General features: G+C 37.7%; 1 protein-coding gene across 7 annotated transcripts in view; it reads right to left on the reverse strand.

Moving 5' to 3' along the window:
• GRIP1 (glutamate receptor interacting protein 1) overlaps positions 1-17,584 on the reverse strand; it is a 661,834-nt gene that overhangs the window by 174,529 nt on the left and 469,721 nt on the right. For all 7 annotated transcript variants that reach the window (XM_037136010.2, XM_037136013.2, XM_037136011.2 and 4 more), the window contains exon 2: positions 15,808-15,888. In XM_037136010.2, the coding sequence (XP_036991905.2) occupies positions 15,808-15,888 (81 nt within the window). The remainder of the gene's footprint in view (positions 1-15,807; positions 15,889-17,584) is intronic.

Genomic DNA, 17,584 nt, shown 5'->3' on the forward strand with positions numbered 1-17,584 from the left:
TGACAATCTTAGTAAAGTTGAATGTATTCCTTTTCTTCCTCCCCAATCCCACCCCCACCCTAGCACCAAAGCTTGGTTATCAAAAGGACCAATGTCACTCCTAGAATTCCTGGAGGAAATCATGTAGGAAAGACTAGTGCTCATTTTTCCACAGATGAAGTCAGGTAAAAGTGAAAAAGCGTGCATGAGGAAAAGCAGCCATGAAACTGAAAGATGCTGGAAAAGACTTTCAAGGAGGAGGGCAGCTGGTCCAGCTGGGCTGGTGACTGAATTAAATCACAGATGATCTTAAAGGTCACATGGCTGAAGACTTACCTCCATTTAGTTTTTATTATGTGCCTTTGGTCATCATCCAGTGCTGTCTGAATACTCCCAGTGTGCTCTTAGAAAGCTGTCTGTGTCTTCTTCAGAGAGTTTCAATGAATAGTAACTACATTTATTATGCACTTTATGTGTACCAGGCATCACTTAGTATGCTGTGTGGGACATACTCTAAGTGGTTCATCCTTCTTTCTAACTCCTCATCATAAGCCCTTGTACTGTCCCCTTTTCTTGAGCATGGATGTGACTTGCACTTACATCTAATCAGCAGAACATAGCAAAGGTGTTGGGGATGCGTGTGATCTTGTGAATGTCATGGCACACCTAAGACTGCAGTATCTATCTTGCTGGAGACTTCACCGTCTCTGTGGGCTTGGAGGGAGCAGGCAGCCATGCTGTGGCCTCTGGCTGACAGCCAGCAAAAGAGTGAAGCTATGAAATGAGCTCTGCCAGCCACCTGAGTGAGCAGGAAATCAGAGCCTTCCTCAGCCAAGTGTCAGATGAGACCACTGCCCCAGCTGACACCTAGACTGCAGCTTTGTGAGACCCTGAAGGCAGGACCAGATAGTCATGCCTAGGCTTCTGACCCACAGAAGCTATGAGATAATAAATGTGTGTTGCTTTTAAGCTGCTAAGCTTTGGTAATGTTGTTACATGCCAACAGATAACTAATATTCAGTGGCTCATCTGTGTCCACAGGATAAGTTCCAAGATCACCCCAGCAAATGCCTGAACCCTCAGGTAGAACTGAACCCTATATATACTGTTTTTTCCTATACATACCTTCAATAAAGTTTAATTTATAAATCAGGTGCAGGAAAATATTAACAATGAATAATTAAATAAAACAATTATAACAATATCCTGTAACAAAAGTTATGTAAATGTAGTCTGTATATATGTCTGCCAGTCTATCTATCTCCCTACTGACTTGTCTATGTAATGTCTTTCAAAATATCTTGCTCATATTTTCACTTAAAGGAATTACCTTGTGGGTCCTTTTTGGCATATTTGAATTACCAGCATCACTGGTAATTTTGCACTTTGGGGCTGTTATTAAATAAAATAAGTGTTACTTGAACACAAACATGGTGATAGCATGACAGCTGATTTGCTGACCGAGGTGGATACTGAGTGACTAATGGGTGGGTAGTGCACACAGTGTGGACGCTCTGGGCAAAGGGATGATGAGTCACACCCTGGGCAGGCCTGAGCAGCACGTCATGAGACCACATCACACTACTCGGAATGGTGTCCAATTTAAAACATATGAGTTGTTTATTTCTGGAATTTCCCATTTGATATTTTTGGACTATGGTTGACAGTGAGTAACTGAAACTGCAAAAAGCCAAACCATGGATGGGGGGGTGCTGCTATACATGCTTTCTATGCATTAACTCATTTAGTCCTCATTTCTCTCTCACTTCATACAATGGGAAAATTGATACATGAAGCATGAAATTAAGCATAAAATTAAGCAACGAGTCTAAGTCCACGTAGCAGTAGGTGGCAGGGCTGGAATTCAAACAGACAGGCTTACTCCAGAGCCTGTGTTCCTATCTGGGGAGGTTTGCTCCCATTCTCCATGTCTTAGACGTTCTTCCTAATCTCACTCCCTATAACTTAGCCTTACGGCATGGATCAAAAATGCAGGTGTTAATCAGATGCATTAAATAACTAAGAAAACTGTAACCTGAGCAGTAGGGTGTGGACATGAAATAGAGTGAAGAGGAACAGATGCTGCCTCGAGGTATTTGCTGGCCCAATAACACGTCTGCAGGCTGCCCTCAGCCAGTAAAATGACACTGGTTGGTGACTGACATACGAGCTCTAGTTACGCCCTTGAGGTCACAGAGAGCACGCTGACTCCTCTTCCATGCCACTTGAAATACTGAAATCCAGCTGTCATGTTTGTTTCAAATCTTCTCTTTTCTCCTATTTATATGAAAGGCAAGATCCTCACATTTGTGCTCTTTCTTGCAGATGGTCTTCCTGACACATGTATAAATATTGATGAGGTTTTGGCTCTGAGTGGTAACAGCCATCAGAGATGTCTCCTTCTCTCCTTCTCCATCTGCTGGGGTGGGTCTGAGAGGCCCACAAAGATACAGTTCTGATGGTAGTAGCTCTAACCCACTAATAGCTCTCTTGTCATTATAATATTTTTAAAGAAATTCCCAAAGTATTACCCAAACATGTTTTAGTGCAAGATTCAAATGATACATGAGCATATGGAGCAAAGCCACACACCCCTCTACTCTCATCTCAGAGAAAACCACCACTGGTGTTCGCGTCCCACCTGTCATTCTCTGTCGAGACACTAACATTTCATCTAAATTGTATTAAACAATGCAACGGTACTTTCAATCTAACAATATGTCTTGGAAATCTTCTAATGACATGACCTATATAAACATCGACCTCATACTTTTTTTCCAAAGAGTTTTATATTAGAATGGCTGCATCATAATTTGTTTGAAGAATTCCTTCAATATTATCCTAGAAATATTAGGTTTTTCCAATAGTTTACTAACAAGCAATGCTTCAATGAACATCTGTGTAGGTACTGACTTGCTGGTACATTTTATTCCTAGTTCTACCCATTTTCATGGTCAATTATACTCCCCCTGCCCACTCATGATGGATTGAAAGGACCCTCATATCCCACTTTGTAACGAGAAACCTGGTTGGGAGAGGACCCTTTGTATTGCCACAGCCACCCTCCTCCAGAGTCAATGATGCTCGCCTCAGAGATAGTGAATGATGGTGAAAGTGGTCATTGGGGGCTACTTACATTTTTTTCAAAGCATTTCTTTATCAGATTGGGATAATTCTTAAAAATCACCACATCTCATAAGTAGACAAATATGGTTACATCTTTGTGCACAGATATGAGGATTACTGTAGGATATATTCCCAGAAATGTTTAGAAAAGTGCATATATTTTTAAACATCTTGATTGATGTTACCAAAGTGTCTTCCAAAAATAGGTATTCTTACCAACAATCTATAAATGTTATTATTTTTCTGTGTCCTCAATAGCATTGACCATAATCATCATTTTTAATATTTGCCGTTTTATTTTTTGCAAACTCCTAGTATTTTTTCTCTTTATTCCTGGTGCCTGGAGAACAAAAGAGGAATTGCTGTCATCATAATTACTACCACCTTACTCTGTCTTCCTAGAAAGAATAGCTATTAAAATATGTTTTATTAGAATATGGGCAACTTTGTCATGTGATAACTACAGGTAACAGGAGGTGTTAGGAGCAACTGGAAGAATTTTTCCGAGTTCTCTAGGGCAAGACAAGAAGAACATGGGGAAGAAATTTGCTGTTAGAAGCTGGTATAAAGTTACTTTTAGCATGGTGAGATGCTGAGCTATTTGATTCCCATGATGCATCTCCAGTAGCCCCCTAAGGGGAACAATATTAAACTAGAAAAAACATGAAACTAGAATTTAACATGAAAGCAGGAAGAAAATTATGCTTGAGGTAGGTAAATTGACATTAAAAGAGTACCTTACCAGTTTAAAATATATTTGAGTTTCTAGAGTCACATAAATTACCTCCCAGAGAATGTGCAGATGTGATCATGAAACAAAGATAAAGATAAAAAATATGCTAGCGGGCTGGGAATGAGTGAGCATCTCAATTTCTACAACGAGGGGCTCTGAAAATCCTAGCTCTCTGGGGCTGATGGCATGTTCTGGCCAAATTTTTAAAAGAATTATTATATCACCGAAGAACAAGGTATGCAAACCAACATTATGTATAAAGATAACATAATGTGGATGTAGTATTTGAGTATTTCCGTGGGCTTTCAGGGACATCTGTCATAATAACCTGTGGGCAGAACAGAAAGTCTATGAAGTTCATTAGGATGCAAATTAGTGTTAATGAGGGAAGATCATAGTTTCTGGCGGGGATGCTGCAGAGCGCTGTCCTTGGTACTGCAATGCTCAAAATTCTTCACACTCTTAGGTGCTTATCAAACTTGTGGTCAATTTGTTGCTAAGAAATGTAGTAAATATATATGGTGACCAGGAATTAAGAATATTTCAACCATGTTGAAAGGTGGCTTGAATCATTCGAGAGCTGGGTACAGAGCTGAAAGATTAAGGTAATTCTAAACTCAACAACAGCTCTGTTGTTGGATAAACGGTCTTGTTACATAAACATCTGCGAACCTTAACTTCTTCCTCCATAAAAATGGGATAATTAACTATTTATTTTGAATAATAAGACTGATACGTGACAGATGCCCAACAATTTTAAGTACCCTCCATCCCCTCTTCTCAAATTTAAATAGCTTAATATAATAGAAATAAATGTGCCAACAACTGAATGAAGGGCATGGAAATTGGCCAGCCCTTCCTTTCAGTTAAGAGAAAGCCTAACTCTTAACAGAAATTCATAGGAACAAAACCTGTAAGTTTTAATTGACTGAAAATTCAATAGTAGTAAACATCATTATTTTATGTCAAATATAATCTTAATCTGCATGAATTGAGTAAAGCATCCTTGGAAGGTAATGATTTTCCTGTACTCTGTTACCTTTTGACCACAGCTGGTGAAAGGGTTCAGTTTGGGCTATCACATGCTAAGAAGCATGGAAAAACTGCAAAAAGACTATCAGGTTGAGGAAAACATGCCACAGAAAGCAAGGTGGAAGGAAGAAACATGCTTTACATGGTTAAACAACAATGACTCAGGGAAGAGATAACAGGTGCATTAAACTACCTGAAAAACTTACTTTGGGGAAGTTCAAAATAATCAGAAGAGCCAACGGGTGGAGGTACAGGGTGGGGAACTTCAGCCCATCAGCATGTGGGATACTTTTAAATAGGCAGACATATAAAAGATGGGGGTTACCTTCTAAGAGAGTGTTTCCTGTCTTTGAAAATATTTTAGAAATATTTTTATTTATTTTTAGAAAGAGGGGAAGGAGAAAGAGAGGGAGAGAAACATAAAGGTGTGGTTGCCTCTCACGCACCCCCCACCCCTACTGGAGACTTGGCTTGCAACCCAGGCATGTGCCCTGATTGGGAATCAAACCAGTGATCCATTGGTTGACAGACTGGCACTCAATCCACTGAGTCACATCAGCTAGGGCCTGTCTCTGAAAATATTGAAGCAAAAAAAAGTTAGTTGTGGTTTTTCTCCTGTATTCAAGGAGAAAAATAGAGGGAAAGATGTGTGTGTATGCATGGGAGTGTGTGGTAAGAATGACAAGAGTATTAATAAGCTATACTTCTTACTTCCTGGAAGGGTTGTGAAGAAGAAATGAAATGATATTTATGAAAATGCTTAGTCCAATACTTGGAACATAGAGGGAAGTGAATGGCAACTTGCTGTTCTGTAACTATCTCCAGCTTCTCTCACTGGTTTTGTAGATTTGGTTACTCTGGTGATCATCACATTCTTGTTATTCCCTCGGCTCTGGGTTAATATTGTTTAACAGCTGTTCTCTCTTTTAATATTTCTTTTAATTTTATAGCAAAAGCTCTGCATACTTTTCATCCCCATTCAAATGGTCCATTTATGAACTATAAAGCAACAACTACTTATCAATACACTGACAAAGTATATAGCACAGGGATTCTCAAAGTCATTTCTTCTGAGAAGAATCTTATCCCAAGCCAGTGTTGGCAAAGTATAGTGCATATAAACATTGGGGCATGTATTTGATGGGGGCATATAAACCTTTAAAATTTTTTCAGGGTTAAAAAAATTAAATTTATATGGAAAAATATAATAAGCATATCAAATAACATAATAAAGGTTAGGATAAAACTAAGTAAAATAAAAGAGTGAACCAACTTAAAGTTAGCTAAAATCACATTAATTACAGTACAGGTGGAAGACAGACATAACAGACACTATGAAGATGACATGTGAGTGACTGGCATTTGGGAAGCTGTTCTAAGTCACGCAAGCCCAATGGATACGACAGGAGTACTAATGGGCTCAACTGCTCTGTTCTACAGGAAACTGCGCAAGATGGTTCTCCACTTTCCCCAGTGCCCATCAATGCAACTTGCACCCTGACTGATTTTGTAAGGTCACTTCATTAAAAAAAAATAAAAAGCCTGGATTGAAGGTCTCCCTAATCCACAGAATGGGAGAATGAATTTTTCTTTAGTGCAGAGTAAGAGGAAAAAGACTTTTTCTTGGTAGCTCTTGAACACATATCCTTGAGTCTCTTGTAAAACGTTCCTCAGACACTGAAAGGCTGTGGTGGCCATTTGTCAGTGTCTCTCAGTCTGATTACTGTGTGTACCCAGACCATGGCACCGACCAAATGCCACCACTCCTGTAACACAGGGGGCCTTGGAAATATCAAGGCACAGTACCAATTCACTACAAATAATTTGCCCTAAGTTGCATTTTGGGAAAATTATTGTTTAAAATCATTTGCTGTACATGTACCAATTTATTATATTTCACCCATGTTTACTAAGGTGTGAGAGAAGTTCAAACATAATAGACTGTCATTTCTCAGAATCACTAATGAAAGCTGCAGCACAGAACACACAAATCAAGCAGCTTGCACTGCCCAACGCTATGGAGAACTCACTATGTACAACCAGCCATAGAGAAGGTGGATCAGTTCTCAGGGGCAAATCCCTAATGTGTAGCTGCCATAATAAGTAATAAGTTCTCCTTTGCATCACTCTATTTACAGACTCCGGCTATTTTTGCAATTTTTCAGCCTTTTTCCGTAGCTGAGCACTTGAATAAATCATTTTCATCCTGTCAATTTTATTGTTAAGTTGTACTCAGACTTTCTCCTAAGGTATGACAGGACTGCACAGACATTTTCCTGCTCAAACAGAAACAGATGAGGCTGGGGGGAAACTGCTGGCCTTTAAAATTCTCTATCTTCTGGCTGACCTATATTTCATCCATTAGTGTTGGGCAGCAGGCGATTTCCTTAGAAATGTCATATTTGGTGCAGCCTCAAGGCTAACGTGCATGACATATGAGTCAGAAAACATAAGGTAACAGACTGTGTTGCACTTTTCTGTAGGAAAGTAGACTAGTCATAAGGTAACAGAGTCTTCACGAGAAAGCCTGCCTGCTGACCTCCGCCTTGATCATTCATTCCACAGCTAGTGGTTGAATAGCTACCATTTGATACACACTGTTCTATGCACTGGAGATACAAAAGAAAACAAGACATATACAGTACCTGTCTTTGGGGAGCTTACATTTTAATGAGGGAATGAGAAAAACAATCTGTTTCTTTCAGATAATGATAAATGCTATGGAAAACACAAATAAATAAACAAAATGCAGAATCTCACACAAATCTTCAGTGTTACGAAGAGTTAAAACTTTATGATCTTAGAAAGGTCTCTCTAAAGAAATAATATAGTATTGCCAATTTCTTTCTTTTTTTTAAGAATAAATACATAATCTTTATTATATTTTTCCATTATTATTTAGGCCCCTTACAACCTCTCCCCCAAGCAATCACCACCCTGTGGTCCATGTCCATGACTCCTTTTTTATTTTTGCTCAATCACGCCACCCCCTAACCTCTCCGTTGTCCCCCCACCAACTAGCTGTCATCTGCTCTCCATCTATGAGTCTATCTCTGTTTTGCCTGTCATCTCAGTTTGTTCATGGGATTCCACATACAACCAAAATTAAATGGTATTTGTCTTTCTCTGACTGGCTCATTTTTACTTAGCATAATGTTGTCCAGGTCCATCCATACTGTCGCAAAGGGTAAAACTTTCTTTTTTATGGTGAAGTAGAATTCCATTGTGTAAATGTCACATAGTTGTTTTATCCACTCATCTACTGATGGACACTTGGGCTGCATACATATCTTGGCGATTGTAAATAACACTGCAATGTACATACTGGTGCTTATGTTCTAATGAATTAGTGTTTTGGGTTCCTTTGGATATATTCCCAGAAGTGAGATTGCTGAGGAAAAGGTAGACCCATTTGTAAACATTTTTGAGTTACCTCCACACTGCTTTCCACAATGGCTGTACCAATCTGCATTTCCACCAATAGTGCAAAAGGTTTTCCATTTCTCCACATCCTCACCAGCACTTGTTTGTTGATTTATTGATGATTGCCACTCTGACAGGTGTGAGATGGAATCTCATTGTGATTTTTAGTTGCACTTCTCTGACGATTAGTGACATTGAGCATCTTTTCATATGTATACTGGCCATCTGTATGTCTTCTTTGGAGAACTGTCTATTCAGGTCCTTTCCCTGTTTTTTTAAATTGGGTTCTTTGAGTTTTTAAGTACTTTATAAGTTTTGGATATTAACCCCTATCAGATGTATCAGCATATATGTTCTCCCATTCTGTGGCTTGTATTCTATTTTGTTGATGATTTCCTTTGCTGTGTAAAAACATTTTAGTTTGATGAAGTTCCATTTGTTTATTTTCTTGTTTCCCTTGCCTGGGGAGATATATCCAATAAAAAATTACTACAAGCAAAGTCCAAGATTTTGCTGCCTATGTTTTCTTCTATAATTTTTATGGTTTTGGGTCTAACATTTAAGTCTTTGATCCATTTTAAATTTATTCTTATGTATGTTGTAAGATGATGATTTAACTTCATTTTTCTGCACGTACCTGTCCAATTTTCCCAACACCACATAATGGGCTAAAATATCTTTAGCCCATTGTATGTGCTTGGTTCCTTTATTGAATATTGACTATAAAAGTGTGGGTTTACTTTTGGGCTCTGAATTCTGTTCCACTGATCTATGTGTCTGTTTTTATGCCAATTCCAGGCCATTTTGATGCCTATGGCCTTATAGTTTCATATTAGCTGGCATGATTCGTCCAGTTTTGTTCTTCTTTCTCAAAGTCACTGTTGCTATGTGGGGCCTTTTGTGGTTCCATATAAATTTTTGAAATACACGTTCTAGATCTGTGAAATATGTCATTGGAATCTTGATAGGTACTGTGTGAAGCTATATATTTCTTTGGGTAGTATGAACATTTTAATGATGTTAATTGTTCCTATCCATGAACATGGTATGTGCTTCCACTTATTTGCATCTTCTTTAATTAATTTCTTCAGAGATTTACAATTTGCTGAGTATACGTCTTTTACATTCTTGGTTAGGTTTATTTCTAGGTATTTTATTCTTTTTGAAGCAGTTGTGAATGAGCTTGTTTTCTTAATTTCTCTTTCTGTTAATTCATTATTCGCATACACAAATCTAACTGATTTCTGAATATTAGTTTTGTATACTGCTACACTGCAGATTTCATTTACCAGTTCTAGTAGTTTTCTTGGTGGAATCTTCTGGGTTCTCTATGTACAGTATTATGTCATGTTCAAGTAAAGGCAGTTTTACTTTGTATTTTGCAATTTGAATGCCCTTTATTTCTCCTTCTTGTCTGATTGCTCTCACTGGGACTTCCAGTACTATGCTGAATAAGAGAGGTGAAAATGGACATCTCTGTCCTGTTCCCAATCTTAAGTGGAATGTTTGTAGTTTCTGCCCATTGAGTATGATGCTGGCAGTGCATCTGTCATATATGGGCTTTTTTATGTTTAGGTATGTTCCCTCTATTCCCACCTTGTTGAGGTTTTTAAAATCATAAATGTTATAAACATTTATGTGTTTATAAATACAAACATGTGATTACATGTCACAATGTATTTAATGTGTAGCTCCAGAAAACTATTCTTCTTTCAGTGTGGCCCAGAGAAGCCAAAAGATTGGACACCCCTTGTATATTCCTTCCAGTGTATTATTTATCACAGATATTGCATTCTTTATTTCTGACTGATTCTTTTTTATGATTTCTATGTCTTTTTTCAAGGTGTTGAATATCCTTATAATCATTACTGTAAACTCTGTATGTGATAAATTTCTTACTTACATTTCATCTAGTTCTCTGGAAAATTTTTTTGCTTTTTCATTTGGGGTCTATTTCATTGTCTTCCCATTTTGGCTGCTTCTTTGTATTTTCCACCTTAGATATTAAACTAATCGACCATCCATCTGATCAGGTGTTAATCTAATCTACCCATAGTCAGCTGTCAGGTGCAAGCACCACAGTGTGGGGCAGAGAAATTCCTGCAGGCAGGGATATTGCTTCCCTTCAGGCTGATGCCACTGAGAGAGGAGTGCTCTACCTGAAAAAGATGACTTTTTCATCCCCCCTGCAGTATGGGGGATGACTCAGCACAGGGGTCAGCCGCTCTGATGGTGGCTGTTCTCTCAGTTCTCTCTCCAGAGCCATCAACCCCAGACTCTTCTCAAATGTCTCTAGTTCAGTCTGCCCTCCTTTTCCCAGCACCCAGGGTATTGGCTTCAAATGAAAGTTTGTGCTTTGGTCCTTTCAGAGGCTCTCTCCATCCCCAGCCATCTCTCCCTGGCCAATAAAACCCCTGCTGATTTTTACAACTGGATTATATCTGGGCTCCATTTTGGCTCTGGTGCTATAGGCTGGTGAGCCCATCTTGGGGTTTAGATCCCACGCTTCTCAGGGGGAAACCCCTGGCCACTGAAATATCCCTTAAGCACTTCAACAGCTGCCTGTGGGATAGCACAGGCCTCTTCTGCACTCCCCACCAATCATGTTGTGCTGAAGTGTTTTCTTCTGTCTGTCCATGGTTGTAAGGCTTCTCTCCAGCTAGTGTTTGGTTAGTTATTTAAGATGATTTCTCTATAATTTAGTAGTAATTCCAGATTGGTCCTGGGAGGAGGTTAGTGTAGGTTTCAGTTATTCCTCTGCCATCCTAGATCTCTCCATCTTAAATATTCAGTAATCCTAACACATGTAAACATCAGTATTTTGGATTTTTAATGCTGACTTTGAGGCTCTTCTGGGGTACACCCTAGACCTTAGGTCCCTGATGTACTTGCCCTGGCCCACTGGGTGCTTTTGAGGATGTAGGGACAGCCTGACTGTGTAGCAAAGGTCCTTGTCCCTTGGTATTTTCCTATGTGGGTCACTCTCTCACTTATAGTAGAATTTGACTTGAGAAATTTGGGTACATCATGTTTTTTTTAATTACTTTGAAATAATTGGAAAATTATGAGTTTCAGGAACACTGTGAAGCACTTCTTCATCCACATACAAAGACATTTATTTTTTTCTAAATCATTTGAGAGTGTGTTGCAAATACAATGGCCCTTTATTACTTATTTTTCTAGCTTTATTAAGGTGAAACTAAAAAAAGAGGTAAGATAATTAAAGTGTACAATGTGATAATTTTCTATAATATGCATTGCCCAGCACTACTCTTTGTATGGCATTTCACCCTTGCTTGATTCAACTGACTTTGGTTTCCTATCTGTGAAATTCACCCATTGTCTTGGAGGGCTCAATGGTGGCACTAAACAGAGGAAGCAGAACCAGGCATGAAAATCAGAGTAACTGATCTTTATACACCCAAACACTGCTATAGCTATAAAATCTTACTGCAAATGCCACACTATATACTTGCTCTAATAATGAAAATTTAGACCAATGAACCATCAAATTGCGTGCTAACAAAGAGAGGCAAATGCTGAAAAGAGAGGGCAGCACCTTCAAAATCACTGCCCTTTCACCTTAATTCAAGGTGGTCAGCTTCTCCATGGTGCCAAGGGTGCTGTATTATTTTCCAGACATTGATTTTTCGACAGGTGTTGATGATCCTGGATGTTCATAGTTTTACCCCCCTTCAAACACCCAAATGTGAACAAAAAAGGCTTTATTTGTATGAACTCTATTCTATAGGATGAAATTGGTCTGTATTTTCCTATATCTTCTGGAAGGGAAAAAAATCTCACCATAATTTGTGGTTTCATTCTGGCTACACAGTTAAGATATTGTTTTCTGGGAAACCAAAGTTTGCAAATGCAATAGATGTGAGTGCTTGATACCATCTTGTGTTTGTGAATTGCCCAGAATTCTTTGTCAAGACTAGCCTCAGAAAGAAAGCTACCCTACCCAGAAAGGAAAAGCAAGTCAAATAATACATAAACTCTAGTCTTTGAGATCTAGTGTAGTATCCTGTCTTCCCTTCACTAACTGCCTCATCTTCAACTGGGTAAATCCACAAATTATTGCAAACTGTCAAACCAAGAGTCTGTACAGATTTCCTCTAATAATTTGGACAAACCATTCAAGTGGTCAAACTTTAATACACCAGTAATTTGTCAAATAGAAAAGAATCAAATCAATAGATTCTTTTTAATAAACATACATGTGTTTAGTTAAAAATACCTTTGTACTTGAAATTTATCTCTCTGGAAAAAAATGGGTGTAAATGAGATTAAAAATATTCATCCTTAATATTTTATTACCAAAAAGTTAAGTCTTTAAATTTAAACTCCAATATCATAAGGACACTCATCATTTTTTGTTACTATCATTATTATTAAAATTTTTCAAAAACATAAAATTAAAAATCTTCTTCTTACACATTTTATGCCAAATGAGACACGATTAAAATGATGAGTTTCCAAATAACATGAATAATACATTTACCCTTTATCCAAAGCAAATGTATTTTGTTCTTAAGAGATGTTTAATCCATTCTCCCTCTCTCTCTTTTTTTTTTTTTTTTGAGTAGAGCAAAGGAGGGCAATGAGGGATTTACACTTAGAATTGTTATTTAATGTTGGCATATATTTGACTTGTGATTATAAAATAACGGTTGTAGTAATTCTGAGCTTAGATGGGGTAGTAAAGTTTTTGGGGGGTAGTAAATTTTGATATGACTGAAAAGCAAATTATATTTCTGTTAATATTCAAGGTTACCTTTTTGAGACAGAATAATTAAAAGGTTCTTTTTTATGCTATGAAAAATATGGAGCCCATATTAAGAATTTTTTTCCTATTTATATATATATATAAAAAATTGCTCCAGAGGTAACAGGTCTGTATTTGTAGAATAAATTTCAAAGAACAGCCTAAGCTTTCATAAAACTTGGATGGAGAAGCTTAAAATCCTTTCACTACCCTACACTCCCCACCCTCTTCCATTAGAAAAAGTGCTCAACAGTTGAGGTTGAATTCAATCACTATCTTAGGATCACTGGGAGTGGAAGAAAAGACATTGCCCCTTTAAGATTTCCTTTATAGCTTCCTGGTGTTTGCTTACACCCTAGTCACTGGGGCAGCAATGGCCTGGGGCTGCCTCTGCACTGAGCGGTGCCTTTGAACTGGGAAGATTCCAGGGCTGGTAAATGAGTGGAGCTCTCCTTTATGGCTTCCTTCACTTCCTCAGTGTACTTTTCTCCAGACACATCTCTTCTTGCTACCAAGGTAGTAATAATTAATACCTTTGAATAAAGAAAAATTAGATGGTAAACACAGGGGAAAGGCTCAAAGGCTGTGAATTTGCATTTTAATCTTATAGCTCCATGTGGTCCAACTTAGTTCATCAGGAGAACACTGAGATTTTTCAGCTGAAGTTCCAGCAAATAATAAAGAGCGTGCTTTCCCCCGGCTTTTTCTTCTTTCCATTTTCCCCTTGTGGACTTAGTAGGGGTAAAGGTAGACATGGCAGGTCACTGGTTATGATCCCTCTTTGTCTTAAGTGACTTCCTGGCCATTGATCAGGGAAGACTCCCTTCCTTTTGTCAGAACCAGAATTGGTACTTTTAAGACTACAGTAAGGGTTTGGAAGGAACTCCAAGTGTCAGAGGTCAGTTAGGAAGCATCCAAGAAGTTCTTTGATTTTTCTCCTTAAAGATAATAGTAAATATTGTAATAATCAGCTATTAACCACTTTGCTTTCTCAGCTCTGTTTGCTTGGACTGTTCTAAATAATGAAGAAGACTTTGAAGAACTTTGACCCTTTTGGCCACTACCTTATGAGAGAGGAACAAAACACTTTGTCCATGTTCAAATTCCAGGAAAATAACCTATGAAGCCTACAAAAAAAGAACTCACGATTCCAGTGACTTAAACTGTCATAAGGAGGAACAGAAGGGAAAATTCTATAATGAAGAATCAGTTAAGTATCATGAGCTAAGGATTATGATGAACAACTTCTCTATACCTAACATGTAATTTTAAAAATGACTCAGTGACTTTAAGGAAAAGTTGGGCCCTCAAACACATGTTACAATTTAGTTTATGACATTGGAGAACCCATGAAAGGAAAACATGATGATCAGGAGTACTTTTGTTTCATTTCACTTAAAGTGCTTATGACATTGGGAATTCTTTTCACTCTTTCCTACAGAAGAATACTGAATATCAGCTAATGTAGAGAAGACAAGAAGGGATCGATGGCACTCTTGAACTTCAAACTTTGGGTGCTTCCTTAATGCAGAGAAAGAGAAAGCTGAGAACACAGCCCATAGCTGACTTCAATACTTTTTCTAAATGTGACCAGCACTAAGACCAATGTTTTATAGGATGGAACTGAAGAAATCTTAGGACTGGGTGATGCCATCTAATTATTAAGTTCAAATTACTCTAGAATCTTAAAAGCTCATTCACAACATGCCTCTTCCTAAGCTATGTATTTTCATAATGAATGTAAGCCTCTAGAATAATAATAAAAATAACCACATATAGTTCTTATACACATAAATAATAATCATAAACAGGGCTGCTCAGAACTGAACTCGTCTTGCTCCTTATTCAAGTGGAAAATTTCCCTTTTCACTGACAGATTTGCCAAACCTCTCAATTTAATGTTGAGAACACTGCTTTGTTTCTCCTGAATTGCTAAATTGACTATACTCTAAAACTCTCTGGGATATAGCTGTACTCAATTTACTTGTATAAAATATATGAAGACATTATTTTTGATAAATTTCTAAATGTATTACTGCTTTTAACCCTTCTTTTAAGTATAGTTGCCTGCATTAGAAGTTTTCCATGTATTACCTAGTTCAGATAAAGTTTAAATAACATTTTAAATTTCATTCCTCCTTTAATTTAAGAAGGTATTCATTATCAAATTCAAAGCCTTAAAATATTGAAGTTTTGGGGTAAAGACCTTTAAAGATATCGCTGGAGAATATTTTGTTGAAGAAAACAGGTATCACTTAAAGTATTACAAGAATCCTGATCACAGTTTCCTAGGGAAAGAAAGTTCCAGAATTTTACAAGAGTTGTCCAGTGGAAGTAAATCCAGGTTCAAAGAGATAAGAAGAAAGGAATAATTTTTATTCAGCACATGCATGATTTGCTATAGCAATTTTGAACCCCTTTGTTCTGCCGGTTGTGACTCAGAAAAGAAATAGATGCTTCTGTGAAACTCATCCCCTGAAAACAGAGATGAGAGCAAGTAAATGAGTGAGAGATAATTGAAATTCAAGTCACTTCACAAAGAATTTTCACACAAGATGAATTCTCACAAGTTTGCAAGCTTTTCCAAAGTCTAGCTTTCATGAATATTGTTTGAACAAGTTGTATGGAATGCAGTTTGTGCCCTATGGAATAGCATATTTTTATTACCAAGGCGGGATTATTTAGGATCACCAAATAACAGGGTTCAAAAGTAAAACAGCTGAAAAATCCAACAATCTGGTCTAACCTGGGATGCTCTGTCTCCTCACAGCCAATGCTCCATCAGGCGGCTTTGTCTGGCTGGCGGATTTAGTGTAGGGACTCTCATCTGCAAAGGTACAATGAAGGGTTTGGTTAATTTCCATCCAGTTTCTAATGCAGTGAAGATTTTTAGAGGATTGCAGTCCTTCTGCCAGAGAGAGGTGATATGGTATGGTACAGTAGAAAGAGTCGGTAGACCTAAGGACTAACCTCAGCTTAGCTGTGGGACAAGTTGTTGAAAATGCCCTAAACATTGGTTTCTTCTCCTACAAAAGAGGGATATATATTCTTATCAACCTCTTAGGATTGTTGGGATCAAGCCATAGTGCACATAAAGGCAAAAATGGTAAGAAGTATGCAAATATAAAATGCAAATTATTTTCCTGTGGGCTACTTTCATTGACAAATAAGTATCAGTGAATATCAGTAACAGGAAGGCAAAGAAGGAATAAAATGGCTCAGTGGGCACAAAGAATAATTAGGTAGACGAACAAAGGAAATGAAAGGAAGTGTTATATTTCAGATAAGCAGATGACAGATCATTAGTATTGCAGGGAAATAAAGAAACACAGAGTTAGTGGGTTCTAGAAAGTGTGAACTGGCATTCAGTGCCCAATGGAGGGAACAGGGACATTTAGAGTAAGGCCAGAGGAGGGAGGTTAAGAACAGGAAAGGAATGATGGTTTGACAAAAGAAGAGGTACACTGCAATGAACTGATTTGCCTTTTAGAAAGAGAAGAAAATAATCTGCAGAATCATAAAAAACAACTGAAAAGACAGAAGCTCAGTATATCTGTGAGAGGGAGGCAAGAAGCTCAGTAGGTGTCAAGATGTTAGAGAGGATGGATTCATCAAATTTGAGTAAAATAATTCGGTTAAATCTAGAAAAGAATTTAATCTGGCTTGGAACATAGGAGTACTGATCTAAGATGGCAAATACTAGGGTTAAAATAGAAAAGAAGAATTCTTCCTAGTTTGCATATGGACATTCATTTAAAAGAGATGTCTAAGTAAAGATGAGGATGTATGTGGTCTCAGTAAACACATTATCTAGCACATCTAGTCAGGCCAGATGACCCAAATGTTACTTCTGGACACACTATAAGGTTGCTTTGTTGTTGTTAAAATAAGAAATCATCAAATGATTGAGAAGAACCACATTGTGCTTGGCAAACTACTACATGTAACAAGGATTTAATTCAGCAACAAGGCTTTGTCATGGGAAAACATTAATTCTCCCAACTAAGTGGTCTGTGTTTTAAAACACAAATTGAGGAACTTGATTTCTCTGTAGAACGTGCTTCTTGGAGTGATTCATGATTTCTTCATAAAACTAACAAGGTCTTTCTAAGCAATGACAAAACAGAAAGATTAACACGGCTGTAAACTGCAATTAACTTAAAAAATGGAAGTCACACTGCTTTATGTTTACATTCTATTTGTCACACACTTCTTCATATTTTTGCAACCGTAAACTACCAACTCTCAGATACCAATCCAATCAACAGCACCACTTTTGCTTATGCAGCGGTAACCTAGACCTTTGACTGTTTACTTTGCAAATGCAATTTGGAGTATAATCACAAAGCGCAAAACAGAAGTCTCCATTCGCCCCACCATTCTTACCTGAGCATTCGAGTGCTTCCCACAGTGCTGACTTAACAACCAGGCAATGTGCTTTATGTACATACAGCATCTACTAAAACACATTTACTATGTGTTAAAATCTGGCTTCTTTATAAAGCTGATTGAAATATATTTTC

Source organism: Artibeus jamaicensis, unplaced genomic scaffold (assembly GCF_021234435.1).
Source record: "Artibeus jamaicensis isolate MK-2021 breed Jamaican fruit bat unplaced genomic scaffold, CSHL_Jam_final contig_233, whole genome shotgun sequence".
NCBI classification, from domain to species: domain Eukaryota; kingdom Metazoa; phylum Chordata; class Mammalia; order Chiroptera; family Phyllostomidae; genus Artibeus; species Artibeus jamaicensis.